This window comes from Balearica regulorum, chromosome 1 (assembly GCF_011004875.1).
Source record: "Balearica regulorum gibbericeps isolate bBalReg1 chromosome 1, bBalReg1.pri, whole genome shotgun sequence".
NCBI classification, from domain to species: Eukaryota; Metazoa; Chordata; class Aves; order Gruiformes; family Gruidae; genus Balearica; species Balearica regulorum.
Genome location: NC_046184.1, coordinates 62832627 through 62855147, shown reverse-complemented (window position 1 = coordinate 62855147; position 22521 = coordinate 62832627). Strand labels below are relative to the sequence as shown.

General features: G+C 41.8%; 1 protein-coding gene across 2 annotated transcripts in view; it reads left to right on the top strand.

Moving 5' to 3' along the window:
* Positions 1-22521, top strand: part of TBXAS1 (thromboxane A synthase 1) — a 236601-nt gene that overhangs the window by 63154 nt on the left and 150926 nt on the right. For both annotated transcript variants that reach the window (XR_012835788.1, XM_075755106.1), the window contains exon 3: positions 17645-17697. Coding sequence is in view for 1 of the 2 variants with exons in the window: in XM_075755106.1 (XP_075611221.1) it covers positions 17645-17697 (53 nt within the window). In the remaining variant the exon portion in view is untranslated. The remainder of the gene's footprint in view (positions 1-17644; positions 17698-22521) is intronic.

Here is a 22521-nt window from a genome sequence, read left to right as displayed (position 1 = left end):
GCCCTGGATAGGATGAGGCACCTTGTAGCTTTAGATGGTAGCCTAGGAAAGAAGTACAAAGAGGTATGAACACGAAATGCATGATCGATATATGATTTTTGCAAAGGTTACAGCTTGCAAAGAGATGAGCAAATCTACCTTGATCAGTTAATACGCTGCATCATATAATGTGTTGTGAAAAGCGTGTGGCCAGGTGGTCGGAGGAAGGGTGGCATTTGAGTTATCCTTCTTTGTGCTCCACATTGGAGGACAGTGTGGGACAGGAGCACCTTGCAGCCAAGGTGTGGTGGAAAAGGCTCTTGATCATACATAAGGGGGAAATGGGAGAGCTTTGGGGAAAAAAGCTACAGTTGGTGACCTTATACCAGAGATCTCTATTTTAATAAAGAGTCTCGTATAGTTCATGACAGATAGAATTAGGGACCATGCAAGTATCTTGTAGTTATATTTGTGTTTATATTTTTCACTACCTTTTTTTCCCCCCAGTGCCCCAGGGAGCCATCTCGAAGACCTCATAAACGTGAGATTTCATTTTCTAATGCTATTTCATTTCCTGGATGGAGGACCTGCCACGAGAAGACCAGACCTCAAATTATAATAGCCCTATAAATAACTCCCTAAGGCAAAAGGAAAAAAAAGAAAGCCTTTGAAAGACAACCGCAAATGCAAAAATGGAGGTGTTTGGGTTCTTGCAGAACCAGACTAAAGCAGCTCTACTTAGAACATCATTAATTTAGTGTAAAGGTTTGGTTTTTTTTTTTGGGGGGGGGGGGTGTGTCCCTGTTTATGCACTGTTTACTTACAAACCTATATCTCAAAAGTCTTCTGAGGTCTTTTGTTTGAGCTTAATTTTCTACAGTATTTTGGTGCCTTTTGGCCTGTTCTTAGACACTGTTAGGAAATGGAGTTTCCAGGTAAAATTGAAAACAATCCAACAAACTGACTAAAATACAATCACGAATAGAGTAAAAATAGTATGAAAACGCAACTTTTTCTCCTTTCTGGTTGAAGTCGTTTTATTTCAGCAGACCCAGACTGTCTGCCTGCTTTCCACTGGAAATCTGTGCGGAATTGGCACATCGACTAGAATAAAAACATTCCCGAGGAATCGGCATGTTCTGTCAAAACATTTGAACAGCTCCCGTCTCCTGGAGCACAGCGCTGCTGCGGAGCCGGCAAAGGGAGCTCTGCAACACGCGCTGCTGGCTTCCCCTCCAACCTCCCGTCTTGAATCCACCTTTTTGCATAATTATGGACAAAGTTCTTCAGGTTAAATTATATTTAGCAGAGAGGAGGTTTGTGAGAGCCTTTTGCATCATGGTGTGACCTGTGTGAGGGTTGTCCTTTTTCTGTTCCCACTAAGGTTGTGTTATATGTATAGATGAGGAAAAGTCGGGAAAGTGAGGCTGTAGGACTCCAACATCTTTATATAGCAGCCTGGGTCAATGTACTGGCCAGGGACAGCGAGGCTGGAAAAGCTGAGCTCCAGGAGAAGTCCTGCTGCACAGGGGCAGGATTCCCCCTTGACAGATACCTCTGTGCCATGCCTCTTGCTGCTGCACAACTCTCTGCTAAGTGTAAGCTCAACCTCCAGCAGAAAAGTTCAATCTCTCTGTTGTGGAGTAATAATTTTTTTTTTGTAGGTACCTTTGAGATGTGATTAATTTAAAAAAAAAAAAAAAAGAAAATCATAATCTTTGGCTAGCAGATGATACACAGCAATTACAGAATGTAACAAAGCAAAGCATGATTAGCCTCAACCTTTGCGGCGGGACACTGATTACTTTTGCTAAGTAGAGTCTTAGTCCTCTAGCGCTGGAATGAAGGAGGACTCACTGGTAGACTCTACTTGGTATGAATGAGAGTGGTAAAATCAAGCCTGTAGCCTATTTACGGGAGGTGCTGTCTGTCTGTTATTGAGACTGCTTGCTTAGGAATGTAATTGTATCATTCATGTTACCAAAATTGATATCCCCTGACCGACCATAGTTAAATGAATTTTTTATTTTTGCAGAATTTCTGGGCTGTTGCATGATAAGGCATTGTGGTGGACAGCATGCGGTCAGTGGTTTGAAACAAATGAAGTTTTTCTTCAAATCTGAAACAATGATGTGTATTAAGCAATGCTTTGCTGTGCTGATGAGCTAGCAGATGGTGTCCTTTAAGGCTGCACGTGTGACAGTAGCCTGTCTGAATGAGTATCGTACCTACTTGTCTAAGCCTCATCCAGCAGAAAAATCCTTTATAAAATAACGTAAAAGTAAACAAGGTGGGAAGGCAAGCAACCCTACGTATGTGCTTGTCCTATACGCTGTGGCACATGCCCACATAGCAATTCAGAACCATTTTGATAAAAGTGGCATCATTGAGAAATGATCTGTGCCATGCAGAACAAGGAGGGCAGCGGTGACTGACAAACCAGCCCTAGCTCTGCTCGAGTTAGTGGCAGCACAGCAATCTTACAGGGGGTGGGTTGTGAATGTGCATTCCTAACTCTATTACTTATCCCCTGGGCCAGAAAGGCCAGATGTGTTGCATAGGCAACATATTTAATCTGTGAATGATCATTCCTGATGGATCCCCTCCAGCCAGTCCAAAAGTTACATTACTGGGCCCCAGCCCACTTCACGTAGAAAGACAGGACCACCCAATCTGGTGCCTTTAGGGAAGGGAGAAGGTGGAATTACTGTGATTACTATGATTAATAATTTCACATTTTATGCAAGCAGTTGTACATTCTGTGGCCCAAATGCTTATATACTGGTGTCTAACCCAAGGCAGCTAAAGCCACTCTGTGGCACCTAAAAGCATAACCGTATGATTCTCACAGGAGTTAACAGGCGTGGTTACTTTCAAATGTTGCTGTAACTCCTTTTATTTAGGTATGCAGAATCTGGCGTGCTGCACTTGTAAATTTTGGCAATGATGAGCACAAACCATGCTGGCAAAATATGGTCACCTCTGGGACTGAGGCGAAGGCAACTTACCACACTATGGCTGTATAGGAGGGGAAAACCTGTTAAAATCCTTCTGTGGACCATTATGGCAAATGTATGTTAAAAGGCTTTGAGACCTTGCACAGTGACAAGCCAATCTCTTCCTACGAGAGGTAACAGGCTGAAACAAGCTTCAGAATCGAAGCCTCTTAATATCTTACATTACTGTCTTGCAAAGATCTGAGACTCAGCAGACTTACCACTGTCCTAGCACAGGAGCAGTCACTTGATTTGCTGAAAGCTTATCGTCTGCAGAGGCAGACCTGGAAGAAAGGAAGTGTTCTTGCAGTTTTATAAGGAAGGAAACTAAGGGCTGTGGCTATTAACAGTTTTGTTTCACCACCTGTTGAGACCAATAACTGAGTGCCCTCTGTCTTTGCTGGGTACAGGAGCAGGTAGGGAGTGACTCCTCTAAGCTTTCGCAGAAAGAGGTGGTGGCAAGGCTGCAAACTGTATTTGCATCCAGTGGGCTCTGGCTCAGCGCCACAATCGCTGCCACCTTCTCAGAGCTTCCTGTTGCTGCAGGAAAAGTTTATTACATGGAGGAGGATAATGCCTCAAAACATCCCCACTGGAATAAATAAGCATCTTAAGTTGAGAGTTCAAACACAACTTGCTTTTCTACAACTTCTGTAGTCAGTCTGGTAATTTTGGTTTGGCTTAGGAAAAATAGGAATAAGTGTTAAATTCATGTTTAAAAGATTGCCTCTCTTCAGAGACATTTGTAACCCTTTTTCTCATTTTCAACGAGGAAAACTTGCTTTTGCAGCAGAGATTTTGACATTAAGTGTCTTGATAGAATAATAGGCGTGAGATGGATTGCAATCTATTGCCTCAAGACTTTGCCAATCATAAACTAAAATCAGTTAATGCATTGAGTTAAATCTTGCTATATTGTGCAATGTGCTAGTAGTATTAAAAAAATCAATCCAGAAAATATATTGATTATATTATCTCCATAGCAACAAACAATAATGGGATAATGTTAGCTTAATAATTGTGCTTTGTGAAAACCTTTCAGAATAATTACTGCATTGTGGTCTTTTCACAATGTGGAATGCAATAACGCTTCTTCCTTGACTGCAGTCACCATCAGCACTGCGTCAAGAGATGCTGTTTTTGTGTGCATGCATATGTATTCGTGGGTAATTTTGCTCCGGGTGAAACAATTTAGCACACTATTTTGGGATCCATTTTTAAATGGTCAAGACCACAAATTGGCAATTGTTTTCCATGTGGTTTGTTTTCTCCCACCTCCTCTGACAACTGGCTACTGTAAAAAGAGGCCGTTAACATTCCTCATCCTGCATCTTTCTTTACGAGGTGTAAAGATTTTGGCACGTAACAAAACTAAATGTCCAGCTACTGTATTAAGGATTTGGGAGAGAGAGGAACTCTGCTCTAAAGACAGTGCTTCAAAGCTGTTCCTTTAATTGAATTTCATCTATCATCCTCTAGAAATGATCTGTTCTACAGGAGCTATTTGCCTGTATTTTGGAGGACCTGATTCTCTTGTGCATCCCGCATTGTCATATAAATAACCTGAGGTTGTTATGAATAAATATGTATATTTTCTTACATATAAGTAGGGGGGTGTGTATAACACTTTTAGCTTGAAATTTTAGCAGGAGAGTCAGAGAAATAGATATATAAACTCTTCATCTTGCTTTTATTTTTACTTCCAGATCAACCCCATAATTTTGATCTTGAAGTAAAAAGATGCGTTGAATTAAACAGTCTATGATGGAAAGGCCAAGGTTTTAGAGTGGTCAAAATCCCCAGTTTAATTCCTGAATTTTAAGGAGCCTCTAAACTGTCCTGTCTCTATGAAAGTCCTCAGGGACCTTACAGTAGATCAAGAGTCCATTCACCTTCTGGTTGTCCTACTGTTTCCTTATGATGTACCTTTTGTGCAAGGCTGGGGTTTAGAGATCAGCCAGCAGAGAGTAGCTGCTGCCAGGTCTTGCACTGGCAGGAGATTCTCTGTGGCTTTTGTGGGGAGCCCCACTACCCCCAGTGGTATGGTGGGATGCCCGTTTACTTCCCAGTGCATGAGTGGATGCCGCGTTCTCCAGTGGTCTCTCCTATGGCCCTTTTCCTGGGGGACAAACACTGATATCGGCTTAAATTGTGAGCACCACTTCTTAACATTCTTTCGGACAAAATTTGTCCTTTGAATGGCTCATAATTTGATTTCTTACTGTTTACTAGACAGGGGTCCTCTTTTCTTTGAATACCCTCAGGAGAAAGCTCCTACCTTGGAAATATTTACAATATGTGACCGTCTTGGAGCCAGGAATGTGGAAGCCCTGGATTCTGTGGGTGGTGGCACTTTGGTACCATATACATAAGAAATGCAGTATGGAGCAAGTGGTGACAATTTTCTGTTTGAGGTGATGTCTTCACAATGAGATTTTTTTGTGCTCTTGTCCCTTGCTGTTGTTTTCCTCTACAGTCCTTCCAGGTTGTTGCTTTATGGCTGTGATGGAAGAGTTGCTTTCTGTCCCAGGCAGCGGTTACTTTCTGCCAGTGGCCCAATCCCCTAGGAATGCGATTAATTCACAGGGAGAGGGAGGAGCAGTGGTTGCTCTCGACTTCGTGCAATGTGCCAAAGCATTTAGTTCTGCATAGCTGTTGTACTGAATGAGGGTGCCGAGCTCCTCTCTCCCTTTCTGGGTGCAGATGAATGCAGTTATGAAAGGGCAGCTAAATGGATCAGTTCCTCTGGAAAATATCTGGTATTTGCAGGTGTGTAGCATCATTCATAAAAAAAAAAAAAAAAAAAAAAAGAGCCCAGATGAATTGACAGGGTGCTTTTTCTGATGCTGCTGCGGAATCCAGCCCTGACTGGTGATCTAGAAACAGAACTGAATGGCTGACATGAGCCAGTTCAATCCCCACCTCCAAAACCAAGCTCTTCTCTCTATGAAATTGTTGCAGCTGAACCTATGACTGTGCTTTTGCTTGGCAGCCCCTGTGCTTGCCCTGGCAAGATCTCTAGAGCTGTCCCAAATTCTCGTTCCACTGCAGCCTCCCATTTAGTTTCCTTGTGCTATCTCAGCTCCTACTGCTCTCTGTGATCCTCTCTCCAGCCCACACGGGGGTTGGCACTGCATGTTTCTGTCATTCTTCTTCCTAATCCCCTGTTCCAGCTTTCTAGTGTGTCTGTTTTCCATGCTTGGATACTACTAGCTACCACATGGGTGGCTTGGGTCTTAAGCAGTGTTTGGCTTCAGGACAGAACATGAAGAGTAACTTACCTTGTGAAAACAAGGAGATTTTGTTGGAATAATTATTTTTAAGATGGGTGGAAAGTCAACTGCCTGGTGTGATGTGGCTGTTGGAGCTGCAACTTGTCTTATTCCTGAAGGGATAAAACTATTCTGTTCTGCACAGGATCTTACAACACATTTCTGTCCGTAGTGGTTTAGGCTAGGTCTGTCCCACCTAGTGGACTGTCAGTCTGCGAGCAGGATGAAGCACAACAAGCATTTGTTCACATGGCTAGGGTAAAGGTGCTTGTAGCTCAGCAGCCACATGCCCCCCTCGTGCCCTGCTGAATGTATGGGCTCACCTCAAGGCTTGTGTGTGTCAAGCTGACTTGTCTGCCCTTAACCTTGTGGCTTTTACAGAGGTGCCATGTGATAGATGGTAGTAAAAAGGGACCTGTCATGCCTATGCGTGGCCTGTCCACGCTACAGATAGCAGCATGCTCTGTTCTGCATCAGAGGCCAGTACAATCTATAGGGACATTTTTCTCCTTTCATGCTTGAGAGCCTGCATCCATACAAGGTGGGAATTACACAAGAGAAAGCTGGGCTTGTCCAGCTATGTTAAAATACAGAAATAGTCCTAATATCTTTCAGTAACGCATTAAGTGGCATGATTAATGTCTGTGACATGTAATGCTCTTTCCAGGTCTCTTCCCTTGATGGAGTACTCTGTGTGCAGCCTAGTGCTTTGATTTGGGCACTGGTTTGTGTCTTAGTGTCATCACAATAAAAGATGAAAATTTGAGAGCTGAACACTGATGGAGTTTGCGATAACCTTTAGTTTTTTCAGATGTATGTTTCATAGTTTCAAACTTGGTGGTCACAAATAACTAAGTTGCATTGATTTTTATAATCAGTTCATAAACAATGGTAGAGACCCCTAGCACTATACAAGGAAAATGTCTCTGAGGAGGCCAAGATGATATCACCCACTGAATAAGTAATGTTGCTTCCTAAAGCTGAGGTTTTCTTGAAACCCACCTGTCTAAATAGTATTCGCTTAGGCACTGGTGAGTTAAAGCAATATGAGATAGCCCAGAGCTTGCATCAGAAAAGAAAGCTGAAACACTCTCATCCTAATTCTGTAGGTGAAGATGCAAGAGTTGCACGTGGACATGTAATTTTCCCCGTACTTATTTCAAAGTGTGCTTTGAAATAGCAGACTTAGGTGCCACTCGTTGGCACCTAAGAGAGACTATTACACAATGGGATTACTTAATATATTTTATCCTTAAAAATGGTATTTTCATAATCTGAAGGAATCTGCTGTTGATGGATCTGAGGAGGAGGGGGGACACTCTTCAGAAGTGGAGAAACTTCTTGGAGAAAAAAATAAGTCCCTGTCTCCCTTTCTTAGGAATGAAGTTAACTGTCATTTCTCCAAATGCCAATTTGTTGTCCTTTAAAACAGTGCTGTGTTGTCAGAGTGCTCCTGAAATGTTTTTCCTTAGATTTAGCTAGCCTGTCTCTCTGTCCTACAAGAAGTTGTTTCCATTTCTTTAAATTATACAATTACTGCTTTGCTTCCCTTGAGGGAGGCCAGCAAAGAAAACTAATACAATTCATTCACCATTAGTAAGATGTGCTGAATGCTTACACTAATCCATCTGAGAGACATTGAGCACACAGTGCAAATACACGCTGCAATGGTCTTCTCTTGCGCAATGAATCCCCTCCTATAGAGAGCACTGTAATTCTCTGCTTTCCTGTTGTAATTTGAGGATGTAGTAATATTAAGAAAGGCAACAAAGATGGTTAGCAATCCAGTGGAATTACATACAAGAAGAGATTGTGTAGGAGAGAATTGCACTCAGTTTGGAAAGAAGACAACTTAGATTTAGTGGAAATTACATACTCTAGTAAAAAAAAAAAAAATCCATCATTCCTTTCTCTTTTTTCTAGTTTCTTGACTTATTATAAATATATGTTTATCACAGGATCAGAAATTGCAGTGAGTCTGTAAGACCTCATATGGAGCCTTTCATGAACACACATTGCACAAATTGTATTTCTCTTTGTACATGTCTTCATAATGACATGTTTTGTGGTTTTCATAAAGGTTCCTAGAAGCCTGAATAGGTGTCTTCTGTGACATTTACTATTAAGTAAAATAAAGGCCTAGCAGGTTTAAGTGTTATCTAGACAATAGTCCTAATAAAAATAGTAAGGTTGCAATTATAGCTCTACAGCAGATATAAACAAGGTCTAAGCTAATGGCAGGCAACTTCTAAATAGATAAAAAGAAATATTGGTTTAGCCAGTGTAATCAGTCTGGAGAATTCATCATTGCAAGAATCAGGGAGTCAAATACAGCAGCTGGAATAATTTGAGGGTCTGGCTAATTTTATGACTAATTACATTTGTAGCTATGCATATTATGATAAGAGTAATTGAATCTTAAGCTAACAGTTGGGTGAGGGAGAAACCTCCCTCTAAAGTATTTTAGAGTTAACTGTGTATGTATGGTTGTTTTCTTCTTGCCTTTTTCCGAAGCCTCAGGCACGTGATATGTCTGAAAGCTCAGAAATAGATCGAATTTGTTGATATTCCTATCTCATATACTGTCTGTGTTTCTGTAGCAGAGAAGGAATAGTTTTGTAAGATACCAAGAAGGAGGACTGAGAAACCTGCAACTTGTCTCTGGCTGTACCATTGACTTCTTGTGTGGCATTTGGCAAATTGCTTAATCTTGTGTACTTCCAACTCCTCACCTGTGACAGATGGGCACTTACCATCCCAGAGATGTTGTGGAAATGAAGTTTGTAAAGTGAAATGAGATTGAAAATAGAAAGACAAAAAGAAAGCGAGAATCTCACTGCAGTATGCCAAATTAATGTCTGAGGCCGTATCTATGTGGGAATGCTTTGGAAAGTTAAGGTAAATCAACTAGAAGTGTGAATGCAGCATGCACATGTGAAAGCGCAGTAAATCTTTTCCACTAGAGAAAAGTCTCTCTTACTCTGGAAGTGGCTATGTAACACCTTGAGGGACTGGCATAGATGGGCAGGGTTATTCATCCTGCGCTTCATTTTTTTCTAAGTATCCACATCTTCTGTGCCTCAAAACCCTCCTTGAGGTTCTTGCCCTGCTATTCTGACTAGGAGGCTGTTCTAAAATCTTACTACTTTGATAGTCAATAACTTTCATCTAATTTCTAGCAACATTTATCCATGGCCAGTTTATACTCATTTGATCTTTTAGTAATGTGGGCCTTTACATTAAATACATATTTTTCCTTCCCTGATGATTACTCCCAGTACATTTATAGACAGCAAGCATGTCTCCTCCCTTTGGTCTGGTAAAATGAACCTTTGGTTTGCTAAAATGTACTCTCCTAATTACTACTTGTAAGACAGGCCTTCTGGTCCCTGAGGATCCGTGTAACCCTTTTCTCCACTCGTTCCATTTTTAATTCATTCCTTTTGAACATGGTTCATAAGATTTGCATGCAGCATTCCAGAGAAAGCATATCCCAGATATTCTACATTTGTAGTTTCCGTCATACTTTTTCATCATTATCCTGTGGTTGATGTGTCCATCCAGGTTTTTCCCTTCTCTGTCATTTTCAAACAATGATCTACTACTGCAGAAATTCTTGGGGTTAACATAGTCACTCTAAGACCATGAAGCTTTGCTTTTAACTGAAGACTCTCCTCTGTTGCAGTTGTTCAGGTTCTTTAGGTCATCCAGTTCTTCTGATATGACAATCTCAGTCTCTCTGCCTGCTGAGGAAAGAATCTGTCTTTCAACCCAGAATCATGAATGTACTTCACTGAAGTCTGTCTGCTTTCTCTGCCAGTCAGTCCTCAAAACATTGAACAAGGTTTGTCCAAAGACTGACCCTTGAGAAATCTATGGGCTTCCCTCTTTCATGCCTGTACTTTTTCTTTCAACTCAGTCCATACTCATTTCCCTACAGCTTGCATGTTTACTGTCTCTCAATTTTTAGCCTGATCTTCATCCTTTTGTGTGTGATGACTGTTTGCCTGCCACCAGACCAAATGCATTACTCAAGTCTGTGTACATAGAATCATAGAATGGTTTGGGTTGGAAGGGAACTCAAAAGATCATCTAGTTCCAACCCCCCTGCTGCGGGCAGGGACACCCTCCACTAGACCTCGTTGCCCAAAGCCCCATCCAACGTGGCCTTAAACACTGCCAGGGATGGGGCCTCCACAACCTCTCTGGGCAACCTGTTCCAGTGCCTCACCACCCTCATAGTAAAGAATTTCTTTCTAACATCTAATCTAAATCGACCCTCCTTCAGCTTGAACCCATTACCCCTTGTCCTGTCACTACACTCCCTCATAAACAGTCCCTCACCACCTTTCCTGTAGGCCCCCTTCAGAAACTGGTAAACCGCAATTGGATCTCCCCGGAGCCTTCTTTTCTCCAGGCTGAACAATCCCAGCTCTCTCAGCCTGTCTTCACAGGAGAAGTGCTCCATCCCTCCAGTCAGCTTCGTGGCCCTCCTCTGGACTCCCTCCAACAGCTCAATGTCTCTCCTGTACTGGGGCCCCCAGAGCTGGATGCAGTACTCCAGGTGGGGTCTCACAAGAGCCGAGTAGACGGGCAGGATCACCTCCCTCGACCTGCTGGTCACGCCTCTTTTGATGCAGCCCAGGACACGGTTGGCTTTCTGGGCTGCAAGCGCACACTGCCGGCTCGTGTTGAGCTTCTCATGAATCAATACCCCCAAGTCCTTCTCCTCGGGGCTGCTTTCAATCCATTCCTCACCCAGCCTATAGTCGTGCTTGGGATTGCGCCGACCCACGTGCAGGACCTTGCACTTGGCCTTGTTGAACTTCATGTGGTTTGCATGGGCCCACCTCTCCAGCCTGTCAAGGTCCCTCTGGATGGCAATCCCTTCCCTCCAGCGTGTCGACCACATCACGCAGCTTGGTGTTGAATCTTGCATGATTCCCTCACCTAGAAAATGTATCATCTTCCCAAAGAAAGGTAACACGGGATGTATTCCACTTCCCATTCCTCTGACCATCATTCCTTTAGGTATTTGCTGTGAAGCAGGGTGCCAAGTTGTTACCAGTGGGCCAGAAGTGGTGCGTGAGGGACTGTTAACTGGCTGCAGCTGCTCCGTCCAGCCATGCCACTTACACAGCGCTGGTGCTTACGACTCAAATGTTAAAAACATATGGTGGGGTTTGTGAGAAAATCTGAGGACTGTGTGTGTTCCACGCACTGGGGAATCTTGCATGCTATTGAGGTCAGGCTTGCAATTCTGTATTTACTTGCTTGGCTTCCCCTCCCTCCCGCCGACTCTTCAGTTACCAACCTATTAGAATCAGCCATTAACCTGGTTAATGGGGAGAGACAGCAAATACCAGAAAGGATGATGTGCTTTTCATAATTCCCTCTTGGAAACCTGACTGTTTTAAACTGTAAATGTCTCAAGCAAAGGCTGAAAAGGATCCAAAACGTATCTTGCTTCTGTAATGCCAAAACTGCCCAGGTGGCTTCGAGCTGGCTGCGTGGAGGTTTTGGGCTGGTGAATTGGCATGACTGAATCATATTATGCCACCTGATCCTTTTGGGTGATATGATCCGTTGAGGTGATACCTTGATGCCATGTGGCCCTTTGGGTGATATGACTTGATCCCACGAGCCTCTGCCTTCTCTGATCAGGGCGGTGACAGACAGCAGAAGAAGAGGGTGATGAAAGGCATGGGGTAAGGGCAGAGTGAAAGGGAGACCTCATGCAAGAGGGAAAACAACCATCTTTCAGGGAAGGACCAGTTTCTCCAAATGCTGATGTGACAGCTCCTTGTTCCAGACAGCCAGGGCTAACACACCACGCAGAAATAAACCTGCCCACTTAGTTTTTATTAAAGACCTGAAAAGGTAGAAGGAAAAAATTTGTTTGGTATTTAGTTCAGGTAATTTTTTGTAATTGTGTAATGAGAACACATTGTCCGAATTTTCATATGCAGATTCAATTAGTGTTTAGTTAATTAGCCTTTACAGATGAGGATTAACTTAATTACATAACACTAACCTCTCTTAATAACTATTAAGGGTAGGAAGGCTGCTTTTAATAAATTTGGAAGGGCTATATGTGTTTTTTAAAATCTGAAATGGCATACACATAAATTAAACCAAATTACACACAGAGGACAGCCATTAAGGGTAATGATCAAAGGAAACAAACTATGTACATGGCTCGGAATCAGGCTGGTTAGAAGTTCATGCTGTTTTCTTCCTCTTTTCTGCTGGCATCCTAGTGTTTTCGCTAGGATTATTACTGGGGATGCTGGAGATGATGTACAGTCTGGGGTCATTCCTTCAAAGTGGGCTGCAGTCTGATACAAGGTTGCTTTAATTAAATGTTAGCTTGTATTAAAAAAAAATAATCAATTTGTGTACTAGGTTATTAGCAGTTGGGGTTTTTTTCCAGGCGGTCTAAGGAAAAAAGACTTGTGAAACCCATTGAATACTAAAAATCTGATCCATATATGTCATTCATTGTCATTATGTACCATAAATAACTGTATAGATTTTTTGTCTCTTAATATGAGTTGTGCACTCAAACAATGATGCTTTGGTTATTAATATCAGTGAAACAGAACATCATGTCTGACTACAGGGTGGTGAGGGTGGAGCGCATATGGGACTAATGATGGGATGTGGCATCTTTGGCTTCTGAGTCACAGATTTGAATCCAGGCTGTTTTGGTAAGTGACTGACATCAGGTAATGTGTGATGCTTTTCAGAAAGGGGCAACAAAAGAAGCCTTTTTCCCTTGACCGTTCTTGCATGGGTAGTGTTTCCCACTTGCAATGGACTTTGGGCACACCACATGGCTCTCCACACAGCTCAGTAGCTTTTGTAGCATTCAGTACACTACAAAATTCAAGGGTTACCCTCATGCCTTCTGAGTCACTTTTTTGGAGTCCAAATTTTGAGCTACTGTAAGGAGCATGCATCTGCTGGATCCGAACTATATGGGCCCCTTCGAACCATTTTATCTAGTGACCCTTAGGGACTGCAGCTAAGTTTGTAAACTCTGTGATTTGTTTTCCAGCTGCAGCAAACCAAAATGTTGCAAAGCATCCTCCATGAAGTCTGGATCACTTTAAGCTTGAGTTTAAGCTTAAAGTCACTTAAGTCCCCATTTGCAGCCATGAGATCTGCAGGTATTGAGCAACTGATAAGAACACGTTGGATATGTCTCATGTTAGACACCCCAAAAATCAAAATGCACGATTCTGTTGCCTCTTTCTGAAAACTTTGGCTTAGTGCCTACACCCATTTTCAGCAAGGAGGGAAGATGACATTGCTGCAGATTTTTCCTTGCTGTGAGGAACTAGCAAGGTGAATATGCAACAAGGAGGAAATTGCCGAGGGATCTGTCTTGCAGTGACAGAATCTATTGAAAAAAGGAAAGGGGATACTTGAGCCAACAGAGTTCTTTCTAAAGCCCTTTCATATATGTGCTGCTCAGGATGAAGTCTCAATGCTCGATATCTCAGGATAGATGGTTGGCAACGGCCAGACTTGGCTCTGACTGATGCAGACCCAAATCTTGTTCCCTTCCATAAGGGTTGCACCTGTACCCCTGAGAGCAGGATTTGGCCTTGCAAGTGGTTCTACCCACAGATGCAGCTGATGATACACGCTCAGAGGAAGGGGGGAATGCAAATTCCCTGTAGGGAGGCAACCGCCAGCCATGTAAACAAAGAAGCCTTCTGGGTGTGCAGCAGTCAGCCCACTTGAGCTGCTGTTTCCATGGTGTACCAGATGCTGTAAAATATGCTTTCTTCAGGGAAAGAAGCTTTTCATACTCCTGCATTATCTTGTTTGATAATGGGCTGTCATCAGGCTGGTTACCTCACTGTAGGGGCCACATGCAGCAACTCCCCCCGTGCTCCAACCCTTTTCTGAGTTGTTGATGACAATTCATATTCTGCAGCTTCCAAACAAAGAAAAAGCCAAGTGATTTTTCTGACTTGGAACAGCAGGACTGACTATGCTTTTACACTTAATTGTTACGAGTGACTGTGTAAAGTGCTGCAGTTCCTCCTGATGCACATGGTGTCATCTCCTAATGCCATGCATTGTTTTGATTTCAGTTTCCCTAAAAAATCAGAATACACGTTTCCATTTTTTCCTGATTATCCCCTTCCTAAGCCCCACATTGCTTCATTATAGCTGGTGTCTTAAGGCTGTTTAAGCCACTGGGTACATGTCAGCGGGCACCATTTCTAAGTTCGCTTCCTCTCCTCGTGTTTACTCACTGGGTGATCTTGAGTCAAAGAGAGGTCTCTACCTCTCTTTTCTTGTAAAACAGTTGCTGCTGGTGGGCAGGTGCTTAGTTATCCTGTAAGTCTTAAGTACAAATGCAATTATAAACCTGGACAAACCTGCAATAATGAGCCTTAGAGCTGACCGACCTCAGCTAGTGTAAATAAGTTACCAGAAGCACTTCAGAGACTTGCTGTGCTTCAAACGTGACTCATAGGAGGAGGAGGAGGATGATGATGATGTTTTCAAGGTATCTGTCTACTGGAAGCCATGTTCGGGGATGATGCTGCAAAACTGGCAGAGCTATGTGGATGTGGTGTATCCCCTCACTGTGTACTGAGACCATCACAGGTTCATTTTCCTTCCTCATGGCTATCGAGGAGAAACACAAATGCCTTCTTATGACTCCAGCTGAAAGGCATGCCTTGGGTTGTTAGGAATCCGCGCACGTGTTCCATCTGCCTTGCCTGTCTTCCAGTCACCGCAGCCTGGCAGGGCTCCCCATGTGCTGTTTGCTCGTATTTCCCAGGCAGCCTGAGGAGACCTGCCCCGGGGCGCTCACCGCACTGTACGTGCCCCTGGAGAGGGACAGGACAGCAGTGGGTCCGGGGGGGGTGGACAGTAGAGACAGGCAGCGGTGTGTATGTGTGTGCAGCAGTACAGGACATGAGAAAGCATCCTGGAATGTAGAGAACAAGCACTTTTTTTACTCCTGAGGATGATTTCTCACATTGTCTCCCAGATTCTTTTCAACCTTCCCTCCCCCCATCTTGTACGTCTCACTTGGGGAAGAAAGACTAAGTGTGGTTAATTTTAAGCCAGCGCAATCATTTAGGAGACGTGGAGGTGGAAAACCAGTTATTGGTTAACAGGCCTGATTTGAGACGTGTTCTGCCTGACCCCTCTACTGTAGTGAGCCAGGAGCAGTGCTTCCAAGAAGCTGGCTTTCTGGAAGGCTTTTTCACTGAATCATTTAAAGCCTAGGCTTCTTGTAAGTGTTAATATCCTGCTGGCTCGCTGGAATGCAGCTGGTGGATACAGCAAGTGCAATACCTATGTGTGTGCTCGCAATCCAAAGCAAAACTTAGCAGGCAAGGTTCAGGCTGTAGTTTGGGATGTCCTCACTGAAGACTCAGGCTAGGAGGAAAGCGGGCTGGAGGGCAGACCTGACTTGGCAGCGTCTCACAAGACTGGAAGTCCCTCTGCCCTGTACAGCCGATACCATGTGATACAGCAGCGCTTTGCACCCCGTGTTCGACTCTGCCCGGTAACCTCGAGCAGTGCCCTGTGTTGCGCTGGTACCTCAGCACAGCTGTAAATGTCAGCTGTGCTTATGCAGGTTGGAGTCGCTCTCCCAGACGAAGCGGTCAGAGTGCACCAATGGGCTGAGCCTGCTTGACGCAGTCTTAGGTGGCTGCTTGGAGAATAGCGCTGGGGGAAATTTGGCCCCAAGATTTCCCCTTGCATCAGCAGGGGAAGGCAGTAGGCAACCTTCGTAATGCTGAAATCATAACAATTGTAGGCTGAAATCCTGCTACTGCTGAAGTACCACTGTAGCAAAATGCAGGTCGGTGTGAATGCATGTGTACCTTTTCCCCTGCCTTGGTGTCTGCAGATAAAAGGCTTTTTGAGTTAGCGGTATGTATTTATGGTATCACAAAGGCTTTGTCTACCTTAGTTTTTGTGTGCTTAATGGATGAGGCTTTTCTGTTTACCTTAGTAGTAAAGTATTTTTCAGGTGAGAATATATGTTTTTTCAGGGAATCATCTAAACTACCTCTTTCATAATTTTATCTTTAGTGTGTTTTCTTACACACCATCCAGTGTTTTAGCTTTCTGTAGCTTAAGGAAAACCTAAAGTTCTTGCCCTTAACCTAGAGATATATTGTCCTGTAGATATTGCAAGTCTAGGATTAAAAAAAAAAACCCAACAAAGCCACAACTGTATTAAGAATAAAAACCAATTGAAGGATTCTATAAGAGGAGGACTATAGGTGATGGCAAGTGCTTTGCTAATTTGGGTGATAAGCAGGATAACTACTTCTGATTACCAGACTTTCTTTTGCTTAGCGTGGTAAAATGCTCCCAAAGCATACACACATTACATATAGTCTTGTTTATTTATGTCTGCAGTTAATGTATTTACAGTAGTTCATATTGTTCTAGCTAATATTCTGCAGTATGTCATTAAAAAAATAAGAAAGATTCAATGTGAGGCATAAGTATTCTACTTTGTTAGTGAATTTTCTCTGAAGAATGAAGATAAATCACAATAGTCTTTCTTGAATTAATATAAATGCAGATTAATGCAGTCAGATGTGTTATTTTTCCATAGACAAGTTGCAAACACAATGCAGTATGATTCTCAAATATCATGGTTTTGTTAAAAGAGATTTTTTTTTTTTTATATTCACTTTTAGGGATACGTTTTACACACCTTCTTTCAGATTAATCAATTTAAATTCATTTAGGACGCTAACAATTTAGTATAGTGGCAGGTTTATTTATATAAATGGATACCAGTTTTCATCAATTATGAAAATGAAACACAGTAAAAATTCTAAAAGTTTGTTAAAATAAATCTGCTTACTGTTCTGCAGAATGTCCCAGGTGACTACCTTGTGCTAAACTCCAACTTTGCAGGTTTGGGTTTTTTTTCCTAAATAAGAGAACTAAAACCAAAACAAGACAACCTTTCCACATTTTCCGTATTTCTCTTGTGTGTAGTAAGTCATATAGTTATTTGGTCATTAAGTTCTCTGTCAGTTTTTCTATCCACACACATATCAGAAAAAAATTATGAGTCAGGATCCCAATCGTGAAATTAGTTAAAAAAATAAATCATGAAATGGTAACATATTTTGGAGTGTAAAATCCTGATGAAAATATATTTCATGGTTTTCCATGAAAAGGTCTTTTTTGGGGTTGGGATTTTTTTCAGTCATTTCTAGACTCTACTGTTAGAGATGGACAATGAGAGAAAGGTGAGGTTATGAGTTAACATCATGCATGGTTGTCCCAGTTGAGGTTCAAAGCTTTGGTGTGTTAGCAGCACTGCATAATAGAGTTTCTGTTAAGTACTGTTCTAAAATACTTTGTTATTTTTCTTTTATCCAGGGATTTTGGGAAAACCATACAAAACTCATAACAGAGTATGGACCTGTTTGTGGGTAAGCTTAACAGTGCCATCAGCTTTTTTCTTTTCTGGCTCTTGCTGTTTGGGTTTGTTGGGCGGGAGAGGAGAAAATGCCCAGATAAGATGTTCATCAGACTGCAGATTGCAGTGTTTCAGTGTGGGGGACATAGGTGGAGGTTGTTTGGTTATGTGCAGAAAGTAATCTTGGCTTATTTTAGTTCAGCATTTGGTGTTGGACTTCATTCTTCTCTTTCTAATTTTAATTAGGAACATAAAGTTTAGTCTTTTTCAGAACTGTACAAAGCTACTAGCCTTTCAATATTCTCTTTTCATCTGCATATTCTTTATACTTATGGTGAACAGTGGAAATAATTTAACATTTAAAAAAAACCCCAAACCCTCACCTAGTTTATGAAATAGTATGAATTTGGTTCAGCTGTTGCTATCTATATATATGCAAAATTCCTAAACTTAAAATACAATGAAGTACGGATTAGAAATGAGGCATTCCTCTCTCTATAGCTCAGCTGTGCTATCTTAGCAGTTTATTAGGAGTAAAGAGGGTTTAAGCAGTATATCCCTTCATACAAGCCCTTCCACATTTCTGTGAATGTCATTTCTGTTCCAAGAACTGCTTTCCAGTTGTCATAATTTTAAGTGGAAATGCACTTATTTCATGGTAGCTTCTATTGTTGTGGTCAGTTGGTGTTTCTAGCATAATTTTTATTTCAATATATAAGTATCAAACAATAGTTACAAAGTACAGACAATGTCAAAATTTTTTTCTGTCTTCTGCAAGGGGTTTAAGACACTTGTAAGAGAACATATATGAATATGTGTGTGTGTGTGTGTGTGTGTGTGCGTGTTTGATCATAAATTATATACATATACTTTATATGCTCTTCCAGCAAAAAAAAAACTCTATCAGAAAGAAGTCAGACTCAGGCATACGAAGCATTTGATGCTCCAGTCACAGCCGCCTTGTGGCATTTATGCTCTGCCCTAAGGATGAAGTGATGGAAATAATGAATTCCAAGGGTTAGGTACTTGTCTAAGATGAAATAGTACAGCGTCTTGGCTGGGCAGGAATGGAGAAAGATATTCATTAACACTGTGGCAATTTGTATGTTGTGTAACAAATGGAAAATGACTGAGGCTTATTATCTCCGTGACCTTTGGTGTGATGCCCTTAAATGACAATAATGTAAGAACACTGGCATTCATTCCTCAGTGTATTTCCCTCCTTATTAATATCATGCCTATTTTTTTCTAAGCTGAGTTTGAGACAAGTTGCTATTTAGTTGTCTGTCTGCTCACTTGGCCAGGCAGAGGCTATGTCATCGGAGAAAGAGTTGTATAATTACAGTTTGTGAGCGGGTAGATAGAAAGTTTCATTTTTCCAGTCTACCCACAGCTGTTAGGGTATGAAACCTCTGTGAGATTTGCATGGGCTGCAAAGCTGGAAGATGGTGGAAGTGGTCAGCCAGGACAGTTCTGCATCCTTGGGATCCCCTAGGTAGGAGGAGTGAGCAGCTTGAGCATAACTCATACATAGCCATTGATTGTGTGCATGAAAAACTTAAATTTGTGAGGGATCTAGGAAGCTGGCAGAGAATAAATGCTAGTTTTTTATATCTCTCAGGAAAACAAAGCTGGGCTCAAACATTGCTGTGCTTGAGGTAAGCTTTATTTGTAGTTGAAGAAGGATCTTTTAAAACCTGGCTTGGGAGCTGCTGTTCAGTAAGTGTGGTATGTGTCTGGGGGTATTTATCACCTTTCTGTCAATTAAAGAAATTCCTTCTCCTTCCCTATACGTCTTCTGTGTGATTCTTTCTGTGGTTCTTTGAAATAGGCAATAAATGATAGGTGTGTTTGTGTGTATGGTCCCAGCAAAGTATTGGATCTGACAGTTGAAAGAAGATGTGGCATTTTGCTTTTTCCAGATTGAAAACTGCTTTCCAATAAGCATAAAGAGCAATGATCTTTATTTCTACAGTGATGAAGTGAGTTGAATACAAATCTTTGGAACTGAAGCCTTTTTTTCTTTCTAAGGTCACTTGAATAGTCTGAATGATACCATCACAACTGTTTTCTTTTGTGTGTGAATTGGTTTCCTTGACGACAGGATGTCAAATCAACTTTTCAGCTTTAATCAAGTCAAAACAATATATCCCTTCCATTCCAAAAGGCCTCAAGTCGTAGAGAATTATTTCAAGTAAGGCTTTTGTAGGTCACAAAAGCATTTTTTTCTTCGCTTCCATGTGCAGATCTAAAGGAGAGGTGATGGTATTACTCTTTTATAGAGAGAGACAATGGAAATAGTCTTCAGTTGTGAGTGTGTGCTGTGAAAACTGTCTGTTTTCATACAGAGATGGTCCAAGGTGGAGGCCAAGGCAGAAACAAACAGCTCTGGTTTGGTGCAAAAGCAGAGTTGGAGCATTTCTGTTCAACAGGGGAATCCAAGCCACTGATGTGACTTTTGAAGAGATCCTGCAACAGAATGGTAGTTTTTGGTTCAGCTATAGTTTGATGTATCTTCTGTAAAAATACCTCCTCTAAAATATATGTGCTGGTTCTCCTTACCAAAAATAAAAAGTGAAAAATATCCTATTTGGAAAGCAATGTATTGATACATGTTAAGACTTGTGTTGAACATTCTCCTTTTTATGGTAAGAATTTTGCAGGAAAGTAGTCTCGGTTTCTGTGGAAATCAGTGACTTATGTGACTTATTTTTTGTATAAACTTTGATGTTTTGACACTTTACTTTCACCTGTACCATATCTAATTGTTCCATTTCAATTTCAGGTTACAGCTACTGATTAGAAATAGGTGGTATAAGCAGACAGAAAAACAAAGAGGAGAAGTAAAGGAGGAGAGTGTACTTTATGAAATCAGAAAAAGCAGCTGCTACAACATGACCAGAGCTGTAGAGGCACTGAGTTAATTTTACTTTATATACACACTTTGTATGCATTTGATCACTCTACTGCGATTGCATCATTATGACTTTACAGCACTGTAAGCCTGTATGGCTGGTTTGGAGTTGGAAGATAGTGCCAAAATAAGTAATATATTCTTGGCCCAACAACACACCAGGAACAGAAAATATGATATAGCCCCAAGCGGGCAGGTGATTGCCTCTGGGATGAATGAACCTAGTCTACCTTCGACTGTAGCAATGCATTTGGATGTCAGGAAGAGTGTAAGAGTTCATAACATAGACCTCTGTGTGTATAATCAAAGAGTCAGATCAGAAGATTAAAAGTGGGTGCAATTTGTAGGGTGACACTCCTTCATGTCCTTTTGTGTCTGAAATAGCTTAAAGCAGGTCAAACCCTATTATTCTTCCTTCACTTGAACTCTCAACTTTGACCTGCTGTGAGAAGTCTGACCAACTATGAAGCAGAATAAGTGCTAAGAAGGACAAGAACAAAGTAAAGTTGAGATGAAGAGATGGGTCTAGGAGTAGCAAGAGGATGGAGTTTGGATTCAACCACCTCTAAAAAACAGAAGACAATCAGGGTGTTTGAGCCTAGGGTTGTCAGGCTGTGAATTGGCAAAGAGAGTCAATGAGCTGAAAATCTGCATTTTCTGATGGGGGCAGAAACTAATGAGAACGTTTCTTACAAGATCCAGCTGTAAGCCATTCTCAGTCCCTAATAAAACCACCACCATCAGCAAATTGAATCTACCCAAACTGAGCCTCTGCTGGGCTCCAGCATAAGCATCCCAGGATCAGCACAGTAACACAGAAAGCATGTCAAGGGGCAGGCACCGAAACGGGTGCTGAAGCATCTTGTTAAAATGCAGATGTGAATGGAGCTCCATTTCCATATAAAGAGTATCTTGGTTTGCAGTGGGTTACTTCAGCATGTTTTAAAGTAATACACAGAAAGCAACGTAAAATAGGAGAAGTGATTTTTCTTAAGGTGTCTGTGGAATTACTCGATGTTTGATCTGTGGGTGGTGGGGCTTTTTTTCCTTAAAGACTTCCTAATATTCTTTAAATGATTTCCTAAGAAGTCATTATTGGAACCAAGATCAAGCCTGGTCACTTAAATGGTTGGGTAGTTTAAAGGATTAGGCTAGATCATGGAGCCACTCGCTAACTTGAAATGTGTCCAGGGGTGAGCTGTGATTGTAAGCTACACTGGCAGCTGACAGCTTTTCACAAGTCTATGCAGCCAGAGTTGGTTCTGTCTTAACGCTTGACTTCTCCTCTCCCAAAAAAATGTCGCTGCAGACGGCACTAGTTAGCATTTCTGCAGTTGAGTCCATAATCAAACAGTTGTGGACCAGAAACAGGCTTTTCTTGCTGCTGCTCCTGGCCTCTGCATCAGAGCTGAGGCACACTGGTTGGTCACTGTGGAGGTTTGAGGCTTTCCCTTTTTGTGGACAGAAGAGGGGCATGCGTTTCTGGGATTTGGGCATCTGAAACTTTTCTCAAAGCCTTATCCTTCCTTCTGCCTTCCTCAAGCACCTCAGGGTGAACGATAGGGGCAGGATCTCCTCCTGCCAGGAACTGCTGATGTCTTCATCATGCAGTTAATTTACCCAAAGAAACAGTCTCTTTATTGCCATTTTAATTTCAGAAACTTTTTTTTAACCTCTCTGTTTCAAGCCTTATTCTGCTTTATGTGGAAAGACTAATCCCAGGACAGGTATTCTCATCTTTGTCTCTGAAGGCTCATGTAAAGAAATAATTTAGTTTTATGAAACAATCTTATCCTGTTTGATTTCCTCTTTTACACTGGGGTTATAAAGGACTTACTACCTCTCCTGTGGTCCTTCCTTTATTTTGATATTTTAAACAATTTACTTTTCATATTTCAGCTAGAGAAAAATCATGCCTGAGCA